Source organism: Cyprinus carpio, chromosome B23, assembly GCF_018340385.1.
Source record: "Cyprinus carpio isolate SPL01 chromosome B23, ASM1834038v1, whole genome shotgun sequence".
Classification (NCBI taxonomy): Eukaryota; Metazoa; Chordata; class Actinopteri; order Cypriniformes; family Cyprinidae; genus Cyprinus; species Cyprinus carpio.
Window position 1 is genome coordinate 6,572,428 of NC_056619.1, and position 19,183 is coordinate 6,591,610.

The 19,183-nt window shown below is 41.7% G+C and overlaps 1 protein-coding gene across 3 annotated transcripts; it reads left to right on the forward strand.

Moving 5' to 3' along the window:
* The first annotated feature begins 1,323 nt into the window (after window positions 1-1,323).
* LOC109069629 (potassium voltage-gated channel subfamily A member 10) lies at window positions 1,324-19,168 on the forward strand. 3 transcript variants are annotated; one of them, XR_006158241.1, is made up of 2 exons: window positions 1,324-1,709; window positions 11,900-12,020. XR_006158241.1 is itself a non-coding variant. In XM_019086253.2 (2 exons), exon 2 carries the CDS (start codon window positions 17,119-17,121, stop codon window positions 18,823-18,825), a length of 1,707 nt encoding a protein of 568 aa, XP_018941798.2. In that variant the 5' UTR covers window positions 1,332-1,709; window positions 16,980-17,118; the 3' UTR covers window positions 18,826-19,168. The 3 variants fall into 3 exon arrangements, 1 of the variants encoding a protein (XP_018941798.2); XR_006158240.1 differs by lacking the exon at window positions 11,900-12,020 and adding an exon at window positions 7,557-7,713; XM_019086253.2 differs by lacking the exon at window positions 11,900-12,020 and adding an exon at window positions 16,980-19,168 and having other exon boundaries at window positions 1,332-1,709.
* Window positions 19,169-19,183: the final 15 nt, after the last annotated feature.

Here is a 19,183-nt window from a genome sequence, read left to right on the forward strand (position 1 = left end):
TAAAATATAGAACATGTATATATATATAACACTTTATATGGTACACTATATGGTAACACTTTACTTCAATCCTTATCGAATCACACACACACACACACACACACGTTTGTTTCTGTGAATTGTGGGGACTTTCCATAGACTTCTATTACTTTTATACTGACCAAATGATATATTTTTATTCCCTAAACCTACCCCTTACGGAAAGCCTTTTTGCATTGTTACACTTTCAGATTAACATCATTTACTATTTTTAATATTTTTCCCCTCATTTAAAGAGTTTCAGAAATTTATGAGAAATGCATTCTGACAGGGTCCACGAAAAGAAACAAACAAACAAAAACACACACACACACACACACACACACACACACACAAACAAGAGCAGGTCTAAACCTTCTCCCACAGTCTAACAGATATTTTTTTTTAATTATTATTTTTATTATTGATAAGTCAGACTTATTGATCCTCTTGTCTAAAATGCGGTCTTAAATGCGGTTCAACCGTAATTTTACAAAGCTACGAGGATACTTTTTGTACGCAAAGAAAACAGAAATAGGCTAATGACGTTATTCAACAATTCGTCTCCTTTAACAATTCCTTTTAAAATAACATTTCATCTTAACATGACTTCATTCATTTTGAAAAAAATAGGAAAGCCATTAAGAATCATATAATTCATGTCACTAGTCTTTATGTAGCAGTGCTGCTCTCAGTGAAATTCTGTACACGTCAAATGCAGGAATTCATTATCAGGCTTTTGATTAATGACAGCAGTATTTTCAGATGGAGCATCTTTAGCGGCCGGCAGGGGGCGTGTGGTGCATACAGGAACCAGTATTCATGAGAACAGAAAACCTGAGTCTGAGTCTGATCAAAAAATAAATAAATTGGAATGCATTATTGTCTTTAGATTTATACATGTTTACACACACACACACACACACACACACACACACACACACACACACACACACACACACACACACACACACACACACACACACACAAACCATACATTAAGTGAAAACAAGTCATTGATTGATTGATTCTCATGGTATGTTTATTTTAATTTTATTATTAGACAGTATTATTACTATTATTGTTGTTGTTATTATTATTAAAGACAATTTGTGTTAACACTTTTTCAGCTATTGCTAAATAAAATACTGTTCATTCAACAGAGTGACATTTTAGCATGGCACAGCAATATTAGTATTTTTTTTTTTTTTTTTTTGGCAATTAGGAAACAAACAAACAAAACAATTATGAAAAAAATATAAAAACATATTTTGGCCAAAACATTGTAATTTATACATTTATAGCGCCTTGTTTGGTAGTCCTGTCACCCACATATAGCGTATTGTACGCTTCTATTTTTAATAGTAAGGTATAAGTTGAGACGTTTAGTAGCTACAGCAGCACATCTGTCAGTGGTTGATCTGTCCTGCCCCCATCACCCTTTAGTCCAGCTTACAGATCAAACTCACTACACTAACACTACACTGCTGTTCTGCTGGGATTCAGGATGTCAGCGAACTCCACCAACAATGCTGGAAACCCCGATTACACACTTTACATGCTATTGACCTGATATCGTTTACTCAGAGCTCATTTTACGACGACTTTCTCCGTCATTTCTTGGCGAATGTGAAGAGTCTTCTCGTGTTTACGTTCGCCTCAGCGACACATCAGTCATCACACAGCCACAGGTAATGACAGCATTCACACCTGAACAAAGCTAATTCAAGCCGGAGCTTGCTTCGTCGAGCTGTAGAACTCAGTTCTGTATGAATTTATCGCAGACGCAGAGGTGTGTAAAGAACAGTACTTCAGCTTTTTATTATTTAAAGTGGCGCCGAAATCATTGCATTAAAAAATGCTGGGTTAAATACAACCCAGCGCTGGGTAAAATATGGACAAACCCAGCGGTTTGGTTACTGCCCAGAAGATTGGGTTAAACATTTAACCCAACTGTTGGTTTAAAGCAACACAATCGCTGGGTTTGTTTGTGTTTATACAGTCTATGGTTTGTCCACATTTACCCAGCATCTTTTAGAGTGTGATTTTTTTTAAAAACCCAAAATGTCTATTTTAAATTTTATTTTGGTTGTAGCAGTACAACGTTTTAAAAACCACATCTAAATAAAAAATATATATATATATAAATAATAATGTAACCAAAATAAAAGATTTAGAATTATGACCGCATGTGAAGTAAAAGCTTGAATGAAGGCTACAGTACATTTTCAAAATATTGTATGGAGACCAGTTGACCTGATTAAAATGTAATAATTATGTTTCTGTCATGTGAAAAATTTATTTATAATGTATAAAAAGGGACATCTGTCATAATAAATTTGTCAACGTTATAACTTGTGTGTTTGCCTGGTTCCCACCACCATGTCGAAATGTAAAGAAAATGTGAAAGCTTCTCTTTTCCATAAAATAGATGATCACTAGCGGTCAAAATCAGTTTTACTTGGTTTATTTTAAAGAACACATTAAATAAATACATACAGACATGCATACATAATTGCATAGCATTCCTGAATTAAAATTATGTTTGTTTATGAACTTTGTGACAAACATCATGTAAAAATTTTTTTTTTTTTTTTTTTTTTTTTTAAAAAGGTTAAACAGGGTATTTTTAGTGTCCATTTTGGAAGGGTTTCCCTGCAAACCTTCATCTAATGATTCTTTACATATTCCTCCAAAAGACATTTCACATCATCCCAACATAGTTTGCAGTGTGCCTTTCATTGTGCAAGTCCTGCTTGTACTGTTACTAATGTCTAATTTTGTTTCAATTTTTTTGCTGCATTTTTTTTGTGGTTTTTTTTGTTGAGGTTTTAATTGTTTGTTTGTGCCAGTTGGCAATGGCAATCACTCGCCCTCCCTCTTAATTATTTCGTCCGTGCAGTGCAGTAAGCCCTTCATTATGATGTACAAGGGAACGACTAAAAATGGAAACTCAAGTTAACATTTTGCAAGAAAACAACACATATGATACAGTATAAAACGGTTAATCAGGCTCAATTACTGATTTTCTGACCTTGTACACGTGTTGATGAGCTTGAAGTGGTAGTGGAAAAGTAACATCTGTGTGGCTGGGCTCAGCTCTTATCTAATGGTTTGTTGGGGCTTGTTTGCAGATGTGATTTAGCAGCTAAATCAGGCTCGAACAGCTGCCGCACAAGGGCTGAGCGTGACTCCACCAGCGCTCTCAGGCTACACAGACACCAGACGCTCACAGATCAAGCTGTGTCAATCAGTGCTGTGTCAGTGACTCAAATGAATGGGCAAAGTCACTTTGGGGTTGTTTTTTAGGAGCTCAGTGAGGTTATACTATGGTTAAAACTGGAATGATTTACTCCACCCAACAGGAAACACACTCATAACTTTCACTTTTCACTTTTTCAAAATTTATAAATGTTAGGACAACAGACACTACAGGCAAAAATACTGTTTTTGCACCTGAACATTTTGAGGTTTTCTAATTTTTTGGGGGGCTTTTTATAAAGCGTTTTTAAGACTAGTGAAAGGAATACATCCACTATACACTTTTTACAACACAACAGTTTATTTAAATATATATATATCAAATATATTGCGTCCATTGTCCTCATTTGTAAGTCTCTTTTGATAAAATGATAAAAATGGCTGCCCACTGCTCTGAGTGTGTGTTCAAAGACTGCCTTCCTTCTGGCGATATCTTCTCTAAAGAGAGTTGGGGATCAGTAGGCCCTCTCAGTGGTCCCTTCTTATCTCGACTTTGCGCCCGGTCTGGCCAAAGTTTTTCTCTTCCTCGAGTGGGTTATGCTCCTAAAGTTCCCTCCTCTGCACCACGGCCTATCGTACTCCATGTCTTATGTCCTCCTCCCTTCTGGGAGCCTGACCAGCATAAGCTTAATTGAATGTGTCCAGTGCGAGCACTGGATGCATACGTCCACAGAGCTGCCCTGTTGAGAAGGGCGGACCAACTGCTTGCTTGCTACGTTCCCCCTAAGAGAGGTCTTCCTGCTACAAAACTGACCCTCAGTCGGTGGATAGTGGATGTCATTTCCATTTCTTATAAATCCTCTGATCTCCCCTCGCCTCTGGGGGTCAAAGCTCACTCAACTAGGAATGTGGCGGCCTCAAAGGCCTCTCTAGCAGGTGTGTCTATGCAGGACATCTGCAACGCTGCGGGTTGGTCCACACCCCTCACGTTTGTCAGGTTCTATGGCCTAGATATGCGAGCCACTCCGGGCTCTTTTGTTCTCTCGCCCTAGCCTCCACAACTGGGCAGGCATTTGTAAGTCTGGTGGCTTGGGTATGACGCCAGTTCCACCGCACAGGCTTTTATAGCTTCCTGGTCATTACGTCACCCGCCCATGATGTCTTGCCCTTTTATTGGACTGATTACACATGTGATTATTTTTATTTATTTATTTTTGCCAAACTTACAGTTTTTTTGTGCAAAGTTTAAGTGCAAGTTCCCTGACACCAACCACATTATGGCTGTTTCTATGATATTTTTACTATAGCTATAATAGCCATAGCTATTGTTAATGTTATTTGCATTAAATTCAATATGGAGTATAATGTGAAAAGTGGTCTATCAACTTGATCATTTTATATTCATCTTTATTTTTGTGTTTCACTGCTCTCAGTTGTGTTATTTAAGATTTTATGCAATTAATCTTTTTAGTTTAGTTGTCACTTTTTGTCATATGCCACCTGTCCTCTGACTCCTGACTGCAGTATTTGAGTTTTTTAGGATTTTTGCCATGTTTACAAAGCCATACATAAACAGGCTGCTGATGGCCAGTAGATTTATCTCTGTATGATACTTTGAGTGCTCTAGAGGGGGTGACCCAAAGGGACAGGCTGGTAATTTGGAACTCTTGACATCTCAAGGTTTTTAGGGCTTCCTCATCTCTCCATATCTCAGACACGCTGCCAAGGAGAATCCCCAAGCACCACGGGCCAAAGCACAAACACACTGTATGCCAAAGAGGGGAGCTTGCTTTCCTCTAATAGTTAGCCATATTTATGCACGCAAAGTCACCGAATATTAAAACTGTAATTCAGTTAAAAACGACTGAAAAGCTTCTCCACAACACATCACTGTTCCAGTTGTAAAAAAAAAAAAAAAGAAAAAAAGAAAAGAAAATGACTTTAGCAGTCTCTGAGGAACAGCTTAGATTTCATTTGCATTCTTCAGGAAGTAAAAATAGAATTTAAATATGGTATTTTTTTTTTCAGCAGCCAAGTAGTTGAAACTGATTCCCATGGACGGAACTGGGAAACTTTAGAAGAGAGAAAGAAAATTGATTACATAAATAAATATGAATGCTTGCCTAGATATAATTGAATATTCTTATATTTTGGAGTTGTGTTCGTGCTGACGCACAAGTCTGACTATGACGCAAGGGATGAAAACATAAACCTCTGTCGGTTTATCTATCTGTTGGTCTATCTGTTTGTCTCTATCTGTCTGTCTATTTATCTGTATATCTGTCTGTCTTTCTGTCTGTTTGTCTGTTTTCCTTTTCTAGGTTTAATTAATATAAATAGAGAAGCCATCTAAGGTCATTAGTTAATTCAGATTTCACATTACTGGAGGATAATTGAACTTCCCTCCAATTTATAGCATGAGCACTGAAACTTGTCTCTTTGCTGATGTACTTCAAGTGACGGGGTTAAAAAGTGCTTTTAGGATTATTTTACATAGCACAGACATATAATATCCAAATGTGGGCTTGTCCTTCAATAAATTTCTTTTAGGTCATAATGGACACTTCCTAATGAAGCAAAAACATCCTGCTCCATAGCTGTTGCTATCTTTAGTAACATGCACTACAGACATGTTACTATGGGTCTTTCTGTATCAGACAGGGATGGACTGGTCATCTTTTGTGAGGAAGCCTCTGGATCCTGACGATGGATTGATGTTTTGGAGATGTGCCCACTATAATTGAGCCTGCAGCCATGTGGCGCTAATGTTCAGCTGAGCAAAGTGATCCTCAGCTTATATCAGTGATCTGCCTCAGTCACATTAATCCTCTTATTAGAACCATCCCGGTTCCTGACCAAGCCCAAAATCACCTGCTGTGGATTGGGCTAGCTCTATGTGACCAATAAGAACATTTTGTTTGCTCCACTTACTTTTAAATAATCACTCAATATAAACAAAAATGACATATAGAAAGTATAGATTTATTTAAGTATAGATTATTATTATTATCATTATTCAGTTATATATTTATTAATTTGCCTTTTTTATTGTACAGTATAGCGACATTATGTCTAATGTACTTAATGTAACTAATGTAACTTTGCATTTTAGAATCCTTTACAGAATACAAAATTAATGTTTTTCCTTACTATGCTAAGCTTGCTATCTCATTCATGGAATGATTCTAATCACATTGAGCATTTCTCACTTAAGTCTTCTCTCTATTAATAACACAGTCAAATCTGTTCAAAGGACAAATGTCATTCTTTAGGATTTTCTTTACATGCTTACCCTTTAAAATGGCTTTTGACTTAATATTAATTGAATTCTGAGTGACAGAGATCAGTTAAGGAATTTATCAGTTAAGGAATTGTAAGCATGCTTGTTATGGAAACATTCTGCTTGTGATGTGCAGTTAAAATTGTAAGCTTTGTGGTTTTAAATTCATTGGACAGAAAAGTGCACGTTTAATAGCCTGTCACATGGAGATGGGCTGTCTTAGGCACTGCATTTTAAATGAGCTGGTTTTAAAAGTGTAACAGAAGCCACTGTTTGCTTTAATGGCCAGACAGAGAGAAATTGATGAGAGCATGCAGTGTTTGGACTGCAGCCCACAAGTCATTAATCATGTCACATTATGGCGGTGCAGGTCAGTGTATAACTAATCTCTCTTACAGTAACAAGAACAGACCAGACATGGATAGTTACAGCAGGGTGCTTTTACATAAGAATATGTATTATTGTCATAGACATGTGTAGGTGTTCTTATTGTCACTGTATTTTCTTATGAAAGTAAAGGTGTTTAAAATTATTTGAAAATGAATGTCTGAGTGTAATATAGACATTGCAGTATGTAATTTGAATGCTTAGGCACTCTAAAGTATGCATTCTGTTTGCTAGACAGTTCTGAAGGGTCTGGGGTATACTAGATAGTTGCTAATGTGGTTCTGATGGAGTTCCTAGGTGGTTGATATGATATTCTGGTTGGTTGATAGGCAGTTGCTTGGTAAATGCTTAGACAGACAGACAGATAGATAGATAGATACAGATAGATAGATAGATAGATAGATAGAGACAGAAAACAGACAGACAGACAGACAGACAGATAGATAGATAGATAGATAGATAGATAGATAGTGTGATGAGCGTCCCGAGCTCATGTCAGCGTTGCCCTGGAAATGGACAAGGAACACCTGCACACACTCATCACGGGCTGATCGGTCACAGCTGAGAGTCATCAGCCCGTGGCCAGATAAGGCACGTGAGGCCCGACGGTGATTGAGACACCTTCTCCCTGAAACTGAGATTTAACGTGTTTTCTCCCCTTGCATTCCAGAAACCAGTGTGTGACCAGTCAGCCCGAACATGAGCGTCACATGGACACGGAGCCACTGGAACTCACTCACGGAGAGCAACGACTCACCTCAGCACCCACTGCCCTCACTTGTACACTTGATCTGTGAATAAATCCACCCTCCGGGGTATTTATTTGAGCTCTCCTTGTCGTGTGTTCCTTCCACCCCGTGAAATTGGTGTAGAATGCGGGCAAGTTAATGGAAGATACACCGACAAGTGTGCTTCGTCTATTCACCCTTTCTCTGTTTTTTTTTTTCTTTTCGCCCTTCCAGGCGGCTACTCCTCCCCACAGCATGGACAAAGTCCTCCAACGGCTGATGGAGGTTAGCATCCGCCAGCAGCAAATAGTCGAGCATCTCGCCACATGACGGGGAAACCGAGCAGTAGCTTTCCGCCCTCCGCACAGCTGCCCGCCAGCGCATCCCGATTCCGAATCCCCGATGCAGGCCGCCCAGTTGTTGCCGAAGATGAATGCACATGATGACATGGAAGTCTATCTGCAGATGTATGATAACACCGCAACGACTGAGGGCTGGGATCATGACGACTGGGCACGAGTGCCGGCCCCTCTCCTGACTGGACCTAATGTGTCTTCTTCAGTTTACCTTCCACCCGGGCCACGCAATAAGAGGAAGTGAAGACAGAAATTCTGGCCCGGATGGGGCTGTCGCAACACTGGCTGTTAGATGGGGATCCCACATCCGCCCAAGTAATGGAATGTCTGGTGGTTGATCGACTCCTCCAGGCTCTACCCTGTAACGACCGGGAAGCCATGGGGATGCCGGGACCCTGCGACCACTATGGACCTCGGGGAGGCGATAGAGCTGGCGGAGGCGGCCCACCGACGGGATGCTGGGGAGTGAGTGCCGCCTTTTCCCCGGAGGGTGGTCCAGGAGCAACGCGCGCCGGAGGGCATCTCTCGACCAGTAAGCAGGCCGGCGGCTCCCACCCCGCCAGATTAGCCTATGCCGACAGAAGTCATCTTATATCCCGCCCGGACTTGGCTGGCAGGTTGCATCGTACATTGGGATCTGCCGGTGGGAGCCCTGGAAGTCTGCGTCAAGGTCAACGGCCGGCCATTTCGGGCTCTGTTGGACTCTGGCAGCTCAGTCAGCCTTATTCAAGCTCACCTCCTTCCGCCCCGCAGGGAAGCAAAGGCTGTTCTGCCAATAACGTGTGTGCACGGAGACACGCAACAAGTACTGGCCCGCCGTGTGACAATCTCTGCCGTCTCGGGGGTCCTGGCCTGTTGAAGCTGGCGTGATGAAGGACCTCTCCGTGCCCATCCTCCTGGGAAGAGAATGGCCGGGCTTTGACAGTCTGTTGGCTGCTGCCACGCCCATTCTCTTAGCCTCGGACAGCGGGAGAGATGGTGAGCCCCCCTCCCATAACTCTAACCTCTATTATGATGTCTTCCAGCAGGTGATGGGAGGGGGCTCGTTTGGCCACGCTCAGCATGAAGACGACCGTCTTAAGCATTGCTGGATGCAGGTGCGTTCAATAGAGGGCAAGGAGACTCAGCTGGGACCTGATAGTCTGTTGAACTTTGTTTTTGAAAATGGGAGTGCTATAGTGTGTCGCCGATGGAAGGTGGGAGGATAAACGGCTACTGGTGATGCCCCGCTCAAATACGAGAAGTATGTTGGAGTTGGCACACGCACATCCTCTCGCGGGACATCTTGGGGCGGTCAATACCATCCAATGTATCCGTGACCGGTTTCACTGGCCCGGCCTGAAGGCCGAGGTAAAATCCTTTTGCCAAGCCTGTCCCACCTGCCAGAAGACCTCACCCAGGTCTCCTCCCCCCAGCCCGCTAATTCCGCTGCCCATCATAGAGGTGCCCTTCGAGCATATCGGGACGGATCTGGTGGGGCCGTTGCCAAAGTCTGCCCGGGGACATGAACACATTCTGGTGATTGTCGACTATGCCACCCGGTACCCAGAAGCAGTTCCTCTCCGCAAGGCCACCACAAAAGCTATCGCCCACAAACTGTTCCTGCTTTGTAGCCGAGTCGGCATCCCAGCTGAGATCCTGACCGATCAGGGAACTCCGTTTATGTCCCAGCTAATGGCTGACCTCTGCCGGTTGCTCAGGGTAAAGCAACTGAGGACCTCTGTGTACCATCCCCAAATGGATGGGCTCGTTGAATGCTATAACCAGACCCTAAAACAAATGTTGCAGGTGGTAGTGGAGGACAAGCGGGACTGGGATTTGATGCTGCCATATGTGCTCTTTGGAATGCGAGAGGTTCCTCAGGCATCCACCAGCTTTACCCCATTCAAGTTCCTTTTCGGCAAACAACCCCAGGGATTGCTCGATGTGGCAAAGGAGGCTTGGGAAAAAAAGCAGCCCACAACCCAATGGTCGGTCATCGAGCACGTCACCAAAATGAGGGAAGAAGATAGACCGTGTCATGCCATTAGTCCGGGAACACCTCATCAAAGCTCAGCAAACCCAACAACGCCATTATAACCAGGCAGCCCAGCCGTGGGAGTTCTAAATCGGGGATCAAGTGATGGTCCTGGTCCCCAACGCAGCCTGTAAATTCCTCGCCACCTGGCAGGGTCCGTACACGGTGTTAGAGATGATGGGCCCGGTGACGTACCGAGTGAGACAGCCAGGCCGGCGAAAAATGGACCAACTGTATCTCGTGAACCTCGCCGCACTTGCCACCACGGAACCCGCGGTTGTGGACGTGAACCCCCACCTTTCTGCTGCCCAGAAAACCGAGCTGCAGCACCTGATCGGTTAGTTCTCCGATGTGTTCTCTGCGACGCCCGGGCTGACCCAGGTGCTCCAATTGGATCCCTGATGCTCGTCGGCAGGCTACTGAGACAGAAATCCAGCAAATGTTGAAGTTAGGGATGATTGAACCATCGCACAGCCCATGGTCCAGCCCTATTGTTCTGGTTCCCAAACCAGACAGCACCCTCCGCTTCTGCAGTGACTTCCGATGTCTCAATGAGGTTTCAGAGTTCGACGGTTACCCAATGCCCCGGGTGGATGAACTCTTGGAACACTTGGGAAGGGCCTGGTACATTTCTACGCTGGACCTCACCAAGGGTTATTGGCAGGTACCACTTTCTGAAAATGCAAAACCTAAAACTGCTTTCTCCACTCCTAGTGGCCACTGGCAGTACCGGACCCTTCCCTTCGGCCTACACGGGGCCCCGGCCATGTTCCAGCGTGTGATGGATGTCCTGTTACGGCCGCACCAACAGTATGCTGCTGCCTACCTGGATGATGTAGTGATCCACTCGGAGCGTTGGGAGGACCACCTAAACCGTCTGCGGGTGGTGCTCATGGAGCTGCGAAGGGCTGGACTCACTGCCAACTCTCACAAGTTCCACCTAGCGCTCTTCGAGGCAAAGTACCTGGGTTTTCAAGTGGGGCGCGGCCTCATAAATCCCCAGGAGAGAAAGGTAGAGGCAGTACGCGCCACCCCGAGACCCAGCACAAAGACTCAGGTACGAGCTTTCTTAGGGTTGGGCGGGTATTATCTCTGCTTCATCCCTAACTTCTCCTCTCTAGCCACCCCTCTGACAGACCTGACCAGGAAGGGGCAACCGGAGCAAGTAGCCTGGAACACAGACGCTGAAAAGGCCTTCCAGGGGGTGAAGCAGGCACTCACTTCCGACCCGGTCCTACGTGCCCTGGACTTCGGGTGCCCCTTCCTGCTGCAAACGGATGCCTCCGAAATGGGATTGGGAGCCATTCTGTCTTAAGTCCTGGAAGGTGAAGAACATCCCGTATTATTTATTAGCAGGAAGCTGACCCCGGCCGAGAAAAATTATGCAACCGTGTAAAAGGAAGCTCTGGCGGTGAAGTGGGCAGTCCTGGAGCTCTGCTACTACCTACTCGGCCGTAAGTTCACCCTCATAACCGATCACGTGCCCCTACAGTGGATGGCCCAGGCCAAAGACACTAACGACAGGGTGACGCGGTGGTTCCTCGTGCTCCAGAACTTCCACTTCATCGTCAATGCTGATGGCCTTTCTCGGATTTGGTCAGCTTTTGCAGGTCTGTCAGGGGTCACTCCCCACCCACCCCCAATAACCCCCTTGTTAACACCGTATGTTTCCACCAGGACCAGGACAACACTTGGGAGGGGGAGGGGGGGAGTGTGACGAGTGTTCCGAGCGCACATCAGTGTTGCCCTGGAAACGGACGAGGAACACCTGCACTCGCTCATCAAGGGGCTGTTCGATCACAGCTGAGAGTCATCAGCCCGCGGCCAGATTAGCCACATGAGGCCTGACGGTGATTGAGACACCTTCTCCCTGAAGCTGAAATCTAATGTGTTTTCTCCCCTTGCATTCCAGAAAACAGTGCGTGACCAGTAAGCCCGAACACGAGCGTCACACGGATATGCCGCCACTGGAACTCACTCACGGAGAGCACCGACTCACCTCAGCACCCACTTCCCTCACTTGTACACTTGATCTGTCAATAAATCCACCCTACGGGGTATTTATTTGAGCTCTAGTTGTCATGTGTTCCTTCCACCCCATGACAATGGATAGATAGATAGATAGATAGATAGATAGATAGATAGATAGATAGATAACAATATATAAAACAATAAAACATATAACACCTGCAGCACTTTCACAACAGAACAAAATAAGTGTAATCTGATCCAAGTCAAAAATCAATGTCTTAAATCCACAGGTAAATTGTCAGTATACCTTTGTCATCTCAGTGACCGCCAGCTGTCTGCTGATGATGGAGTTGATATCTGTATGTGTGCAGGATGAATCGGTGAGCCGCTAATGTGTAGTGATCTGTAAATAAGTGCTCTCAGGATTGATGTGGTATGTAAGCGATCGCTCTGGTGTGTATTGATGCTGGATGCGTATGGCCCTAGTCAGAGATATTCAGCCTTCATATATCTACGCTCATCAGATGTGTCTGGGCTGCCACCGGTTAGGCGTGTTGACATGTTGTGATGAATATAAAATCTATCGTATGACAGTTAACAGCTGTTTTACAAGAGCGATGAGACGTCTCTCTGTTAAAGGTGAGAAGGTGAACCGCTGAGGGGAGATTGGTTACAGCACTGCTTATATGGACCTCTGTTAAAGTTTTATAACTTCAAAATCAGACTTTGTTTTACTGTTGAGTGAGGCTAAGTCTTCTGTGTCTATGTATTAGTGATTGTTTTTTTTTTTTAGTAGTTTTTTGTATGTGTCTGAATGTGTATGCACACAAATGCCTGAGTTAGTGTGCTTGTGTGTGTGTATGCGTAGTTGTTTGCGTAGCGGCAGCTCTAATTTCTCACCAGCATAAGGTTACCCAATGCTGACTTTAATAGATTAAGCCACTCTGATCCCAAATGTAGAACAAGCAACAGGCAGAAACAACAGCCGACAGGAGACCCCTCTCTCACGAGAGGTAGGCCTGTATCTGTATGTGTTTGTGTGTGTATTAGGCAACATCTGTTCAGACATCCTGTTGTGCGTGTTTTCGGAGGAAGTGAAAAATGTCTATTCGAATAGTTCTCTGCAGAATTATCTGTAATTTCAGTTTTTTATAAGTGTAAATGTTGCTTTTAATATGCTCTTCCATTGTGAATGTTGAAATGTGCACTATTAATTTGTCAGATTATTCTTTAGATCTATTTAAGGTTACACTTTACTTCAGTAGTCCACTTTAGACATTCTACCAACTATAAGTAACTTTGCAACTGAGTTGAGTAAGTCTCATTTATTTGCAACTACGTCAACTAACTTGTTAAAGTATTAGTATACTGTTAAGTTGACATGTACTTGCACTGTTAGAATGTCAAAATAAAGTGTTATTAGGCAGATATTCTGCTAATAATCTAATGAGAGTTAGTTGACATGTAGTTGCAAAGTTACTTGTAGTTAGTAGATTGACTAAAATGGACTATAAAAAAAGGTTTATGCTATTTAGTGTCCTGAATGCTTTTCTAATAGGTTCAGTTGAAAATCTGATCATTAGCAAAACAAACTGATTATTTGTCCATAGTTTAAACTGACATAAAACTCAAGAAAAATTCCAGATAGACCTGAAACAGGGTTTACAGCCCGAAGGCTTAAAATTCCACAACAAGGTTTTATTCTCTGCTTCCTTGGAAAACCATCTGTGTGCTGGTGCCTTAATGATTTAACCTGAAGAACTTTTATCTATGTATGTATGTATTCATGTATTTATTGCTTAAGGTGTGTGTGTGTGTGTGTGTGTGTGTGTGTGTGTACACACAAACACAATTGTTTCAGCACATTTTATATAGCTTATATATTATGTAAAGTAAATAGAGATAAATTACAGAGTATGAAAATACTAAAATTATAAAATAAACTTGAATGTGCTCATATTTATTTGAATTTACTTACATGGCCTTCATGTAATGTGAAAAATCCAAAAAGAAAGATAAATCGTAAAATAAAATTTAACCAGAATAGCTGATTGTCGAAATATTTTATTTTATAAAGACAGTTTGATTTTATCTACCAGCAGCAGTGAGGTTGAGTGACCTTGAAAATCTCTGATCATGTGAGATCCCTGTCAATGGCATTTCCCAGCTCAACAACACAGATCATCACTTATCTTAATAGCATTTTTTATTATCTTTATTCTATGAATGCTTGTATTTTTTATTTTTATTTTCCTAATATATCAGTGTTTCTTCACCTGTTGTTGTTATATGTTTCTCTTGTATAAAGACAGTCTTTCTTTCTCTCTCTCTCTCTCTCTCTCTCTCTCTCTCTCTCTCTCTCTCTCGGTGACGCACATGTTCTCTGTTTTCTGGTCAGCGGGAGCTGAGCAGGATGACTCATTTTTGGCATCTTTAATTAAACATCTGTCCGTGCCTCTTGACCATGCTCCTTTTTGAGATTTAGCCTGGAAATATAGCACATTTAGTAATCTCTAATACCTGTACATGCATGAAATAAAATGATTTTATTTGTAACTGAAAAATTAACATTCTTAAATGTAGTCTGTCTTTTACATTATTTTTAGCACATTTTGTAGTTAAGTGGTTTTATGTAGTATATTAGTATATTTCTGTATTCTTGTTTTGCTTTATTTTAAGGTGTTACAGTGTAATTATACATTTAAGTACTGAGTAATAATTAACTACATGTACTTACTATATGGTTAGGGGTTAGGGTTTGGCTTAGGGTTACTTGCATGTAATTATGCATAATTTATTGTTATTATAATAGTAAGTATATGTAACATGTGTAACAATGACACCTACAAATAAAGTATTACCCTTTTTTAAGTATATGATTGAAGGTGGTTATTAAAGGAGCCCATCCCAAGTTTCTGAGCTCATCTCTGAAATTCTGATCTCTAGATTGAACTCTGATCCCTCTTTCAGTGAAAGTTTATGGTCCCATTTTATTGTCCACCAGACAAAAATGTGCTTACATTAAAAACATACAAGCACAAAGTATATTAGATCTTGGGTATCATTCACGTCCATAATACAAAAGAGTTATGCTGTCAAGTTTAATACTTTGGCTAAGGGGTTTTGAAAAAATATGTTAAATTAAGTTAATTTTAGTAATAGTTATAGTGTAGATTTTGCTAATATACTGTCTTTGCATTTATTTGAAATTCCATTGAAGTGTTTTAAGTTTTCAGGCTTAAAACCAGAGGGAATTTTTTTTTTTTTTACTTTTTGGCTCTACAAAGTGCTGTTGCTAATGACTTGTAGTACAGCTTGGCTGATAGCACTGCAACATTTCCTCTGAACCCAATGAAGGTCAGTGGAATAGTAAGTGAATTAGATGAGGGGCGATTGTTTTCCCTAATGTCTTGGCCTTCACTGTGCCAGCAGTTTCTCTTTCTCTCTCTGCTTCCTTCCCTCTGCTACTATCTCTCTACTTCTCTTTCAACAGCTCTCTTATTCTCCCACACTGCCTCACAGGCCAGGACTCTGGTGTCAAGTGTTTGACAGGGGTTGCTCTTTAGCTGAGGTGATGTCCGGCTGAGTGTTGTGTCAGAGGTGTGTCACCATAGATACTGGAAACGTCTGTGTCACATTAAGTATCACAGGGAACCCGTCCAAATGTCTGTTCAAATGTTTGAAACTTGAGTTTGTGACAGCGAGGGAAAAAAATGGGAAAGCAATTAAGTATTTAAATTAAACTTTTGAAGCATTTGAGTGTTCATGTGAATGGCTGTCAAGGTTGCATTTTACCCCAAAATCAAAGGAAAAATAAAAATAAATCATTTGTTACATAAAGCCTGTTTTATGACATTGTTATTCTCTGTTTTGTTTCATTTTCAGGCACATACTTTTATGATAATTAAGCTCTCTGGTAACACTTTAGTTTAGGGACCAATTCTCACTATTAACAATTTAAGTATTACTGTATATATGTACTAATCATTTGATACAATGCACTTATTGTGTACATACATTTTACATTGTACTTATATTTTAAAAAATACCTGCATGTAAATACATCTGTTATTAATTTCTGTAATTATAGTGTATACCCATCCCTTACACCTTACCCCCTCCTTAAACCTACCCATACCACCAAACCTGTCCTTATTAGGTATTCCACCTTAATAGCAGCAAATGTGTTTTGCAATACAATATAAACTAGTTCTGTCAAGTGATTAATCGCGACTTATCACATCCAAAATAAAAGTTTTTGTTTACCTAACATATGAGTGTGTACTGTGTATATTGATTTTATATATATATAAAAACAAACATGTATATGTTTAAGAAAAATATGTTATGTTTATATATTAAATATATTTATATATAATATAAAATATAATATAAATATATACATGTAAATATTTTCATATATACTGGATGTGTGTGTGTGTGTGTATATATATATATATATATATATATATATATATATATATATATATATATATATATATATATATATACATAATATAAATAATATAAATAACTCAGTTCACATCCATCTATCAAACATTTATTTTGGATGCAATTAATCATGATTAATCGTTTGACAGCACTAATATAAACACAATAAGTACATAGTACTTATTTTTGATGTAAGTAAGGCCACCTTATATAAAGTGGGACCATTCAATTTGATAATATAGTTTTGTAAACAAGCAATAACATGTCAGTCTGAAAGAAGATGCTTAATATTTTCTTCATGGACTGTTATAGACATATGAAATATTCCAGTACTCCCACATTTACAGTGTAAAAGCGATTCACAGCGAAAACAAAAATAACCCCGAGACGACTGACATTTTTGGAAGTGTTGTGATGCTGACACCTCCCAAAATATGTCACCTTCGCCAGCTGCTCTCCTCAGTGTTTCACCCAGACCAGTAACCAAGAAACAGCGTGCTTCTTAAACACAATTTACTGAAGTTTTATTAATCAAAAACAGGCTCTAACTCTTTTTCCTTGTTTTGCAGGTCACAGAATCTTGGATTCCTCCTCATTGTGTTGACCTCCATCTCAAAAACAAATGACAAATATCAATTTGAAATTCTAAACCAGTGGGATTGTCCCGGTGAAGGTTGAATTCGGTGGTTGTCTGATATCTGGAACCACATGACTGTCCGGGCTGGAAGGATAGAGCTGGCGCTAGTTGACTTTGAGGGTATGGAGAATACTAATGGTGTGGACAATTTCAATGACCCAGACTATCCCAACGAGATGACAGCTTTGACAGTAGAAATGCCAGAGTTTGGGCCTGGCAGCACTTACTGCAATTCTTCAAAAGTGTCACCATATAAAGAGAGGACACCACAAAATCTGGAAAAACCGCAATCACCTGTCCTGCCCCCTCACACGAGGAGAGGGCGCGCCAGCTGCGCTAGTCTGATTTCCAACTGGAAATTACTCCTGAACAGTGAAGGAACACAAAGTGAGACGATCTTCAGTAAACTGGCCAAAGAATACGAGGACTTGTTTATTGACAAGCGACCTCTCGATGATGGCGATCAAAAGGTCATCATTAACATTGCCGGTCTTCGCTTTGAAACCCGTCTGAGGACCCTCGACCAGTTCCCAGACACCCTTCTGGGTGACCCAATGAAAAGAATGGGCTATTTTGACCCCATGAGAAATGAGTATTTCTTTGACCGCAATCGTCCGAGCTTTGACGGGATCCTGTACTACTATCAGTCAGGGGGGAAGGTCCGCCGACCTGCAAATGTACCTTTAGATGTCTTCGCAGATGAGATTATCTTCTATGAGTTAGGACAGGAAGCCATGGACCAGTTCCGCGAGGAGGAAGGCTTCATCAAAGATGTGGAGATCCCATTGCCATCCAATGAGTTTTACAGGCAGTTCTGGCTGCTCTTTGAGTATCCCGAGAGCTCAAACGCTGCCCGAGGGGTCGCGCTCGTTTCCATCTTCGTCATCGTCATCTCCATCATCATATTCTGCATGGAGACTCTCCCAGAATTCCGTGAGGACCTGGAGATTTTTCCAACTGTGGGTGTTTTGTTCAACCAGACGCATCCCTCAGCTGCTCCTCCAAGTGCCTCTCCCAAAACCATCAGCAGCACCTTCTCCGACCCCTTCTTCATTCTTGAGACCGCTTGCATCATCTGGTTCTTCTTCGAGCTCTGTGTGCGTTTCCTGGTTTGTCCCAGCAAGCGGGAATTCTTCAACAACATCATGAACATGATTGACATCGTCTCCATTATTCCTTATTTCGTCACTCTGATAACTGAGATCGTGACCACCACCAATAAGTCCAACACGGGGCAGAATATGTCCCTGGCCATCCTGCGAATCATTAGACTGGTGCGAGTCTTCAGGATCTTTAAGCTTTCCAGACACTCCAAAGGGCTGCAGATCCTGGGCCAGACGCTCAAGGCCAGCATGAGGGAACTTGGCCTGCTCATCTTCTTTCTCTTCATCGGTGTCATCCTCTTCTCCAGCGCCATCTATTTTGCTGAGGTGGACGATCCTAACACCCAGTTTGTTAGCATCCCTGATGGATTCTGGTGGGCTGTAGTTACCATGACCACTGTGGGATATGGAGACATGTGTCCTATAACATTAGGTGGTAAGATTGTGGGCACTCTGTGTGCCATTGCTGGGGTGTTGACCATCGCCCTGCCTGTGCCTGTAATCGTCTCCAATTTCAATTACTTTTACCACAGAGAGACAGAGCAGGAGGAAAAGCAGCCCATAGCGGAGTCAACCGATCAAGCTTTAAAGTCAGGGAACAATACAAAACATGGAAGTAGTTCCTCACTGAACAAGGCAAATGGGAACTGGCAGACTGACAAATCCAAGTATTAAAACCCCTCTCAAAACTATATTTTCATGAGCGTGAATCTCATTAAACATGTTCAGGTCATATTTCACCACAAAATCAAGAGATGCAGATAGCATACTGAAAGATGTCTTCATCTGGAAAGCATCTGTTGTGTATGAACATCTGAAAGTTTTACATACATTCTAAATCTTAAAGACATCTTATTTGACATCTGATAGGAAACGTCCTCTAGACATATTGCAGATGGGCAAGCACTCTAAAAAATGTCTTGCAGATATCTCCGTGATGTATGTGCGCTATCAGGGTAATAGTTTGCATAAAGAAAATAGTCTGTTTTAGTATCACTGCAAGTTTTATTATAGGAAATAAACACATTCTTAT

What these genes read in the sequence shown, in the direction of transcription:
- LOC109069629 (XM_019086253.2), top strand. Translation starts at nt 17,119, where the DNA reads ATGACTGTCCGGGCTGGAAGGATAGAGCTGGCGCTAGTTGACTTTGAG.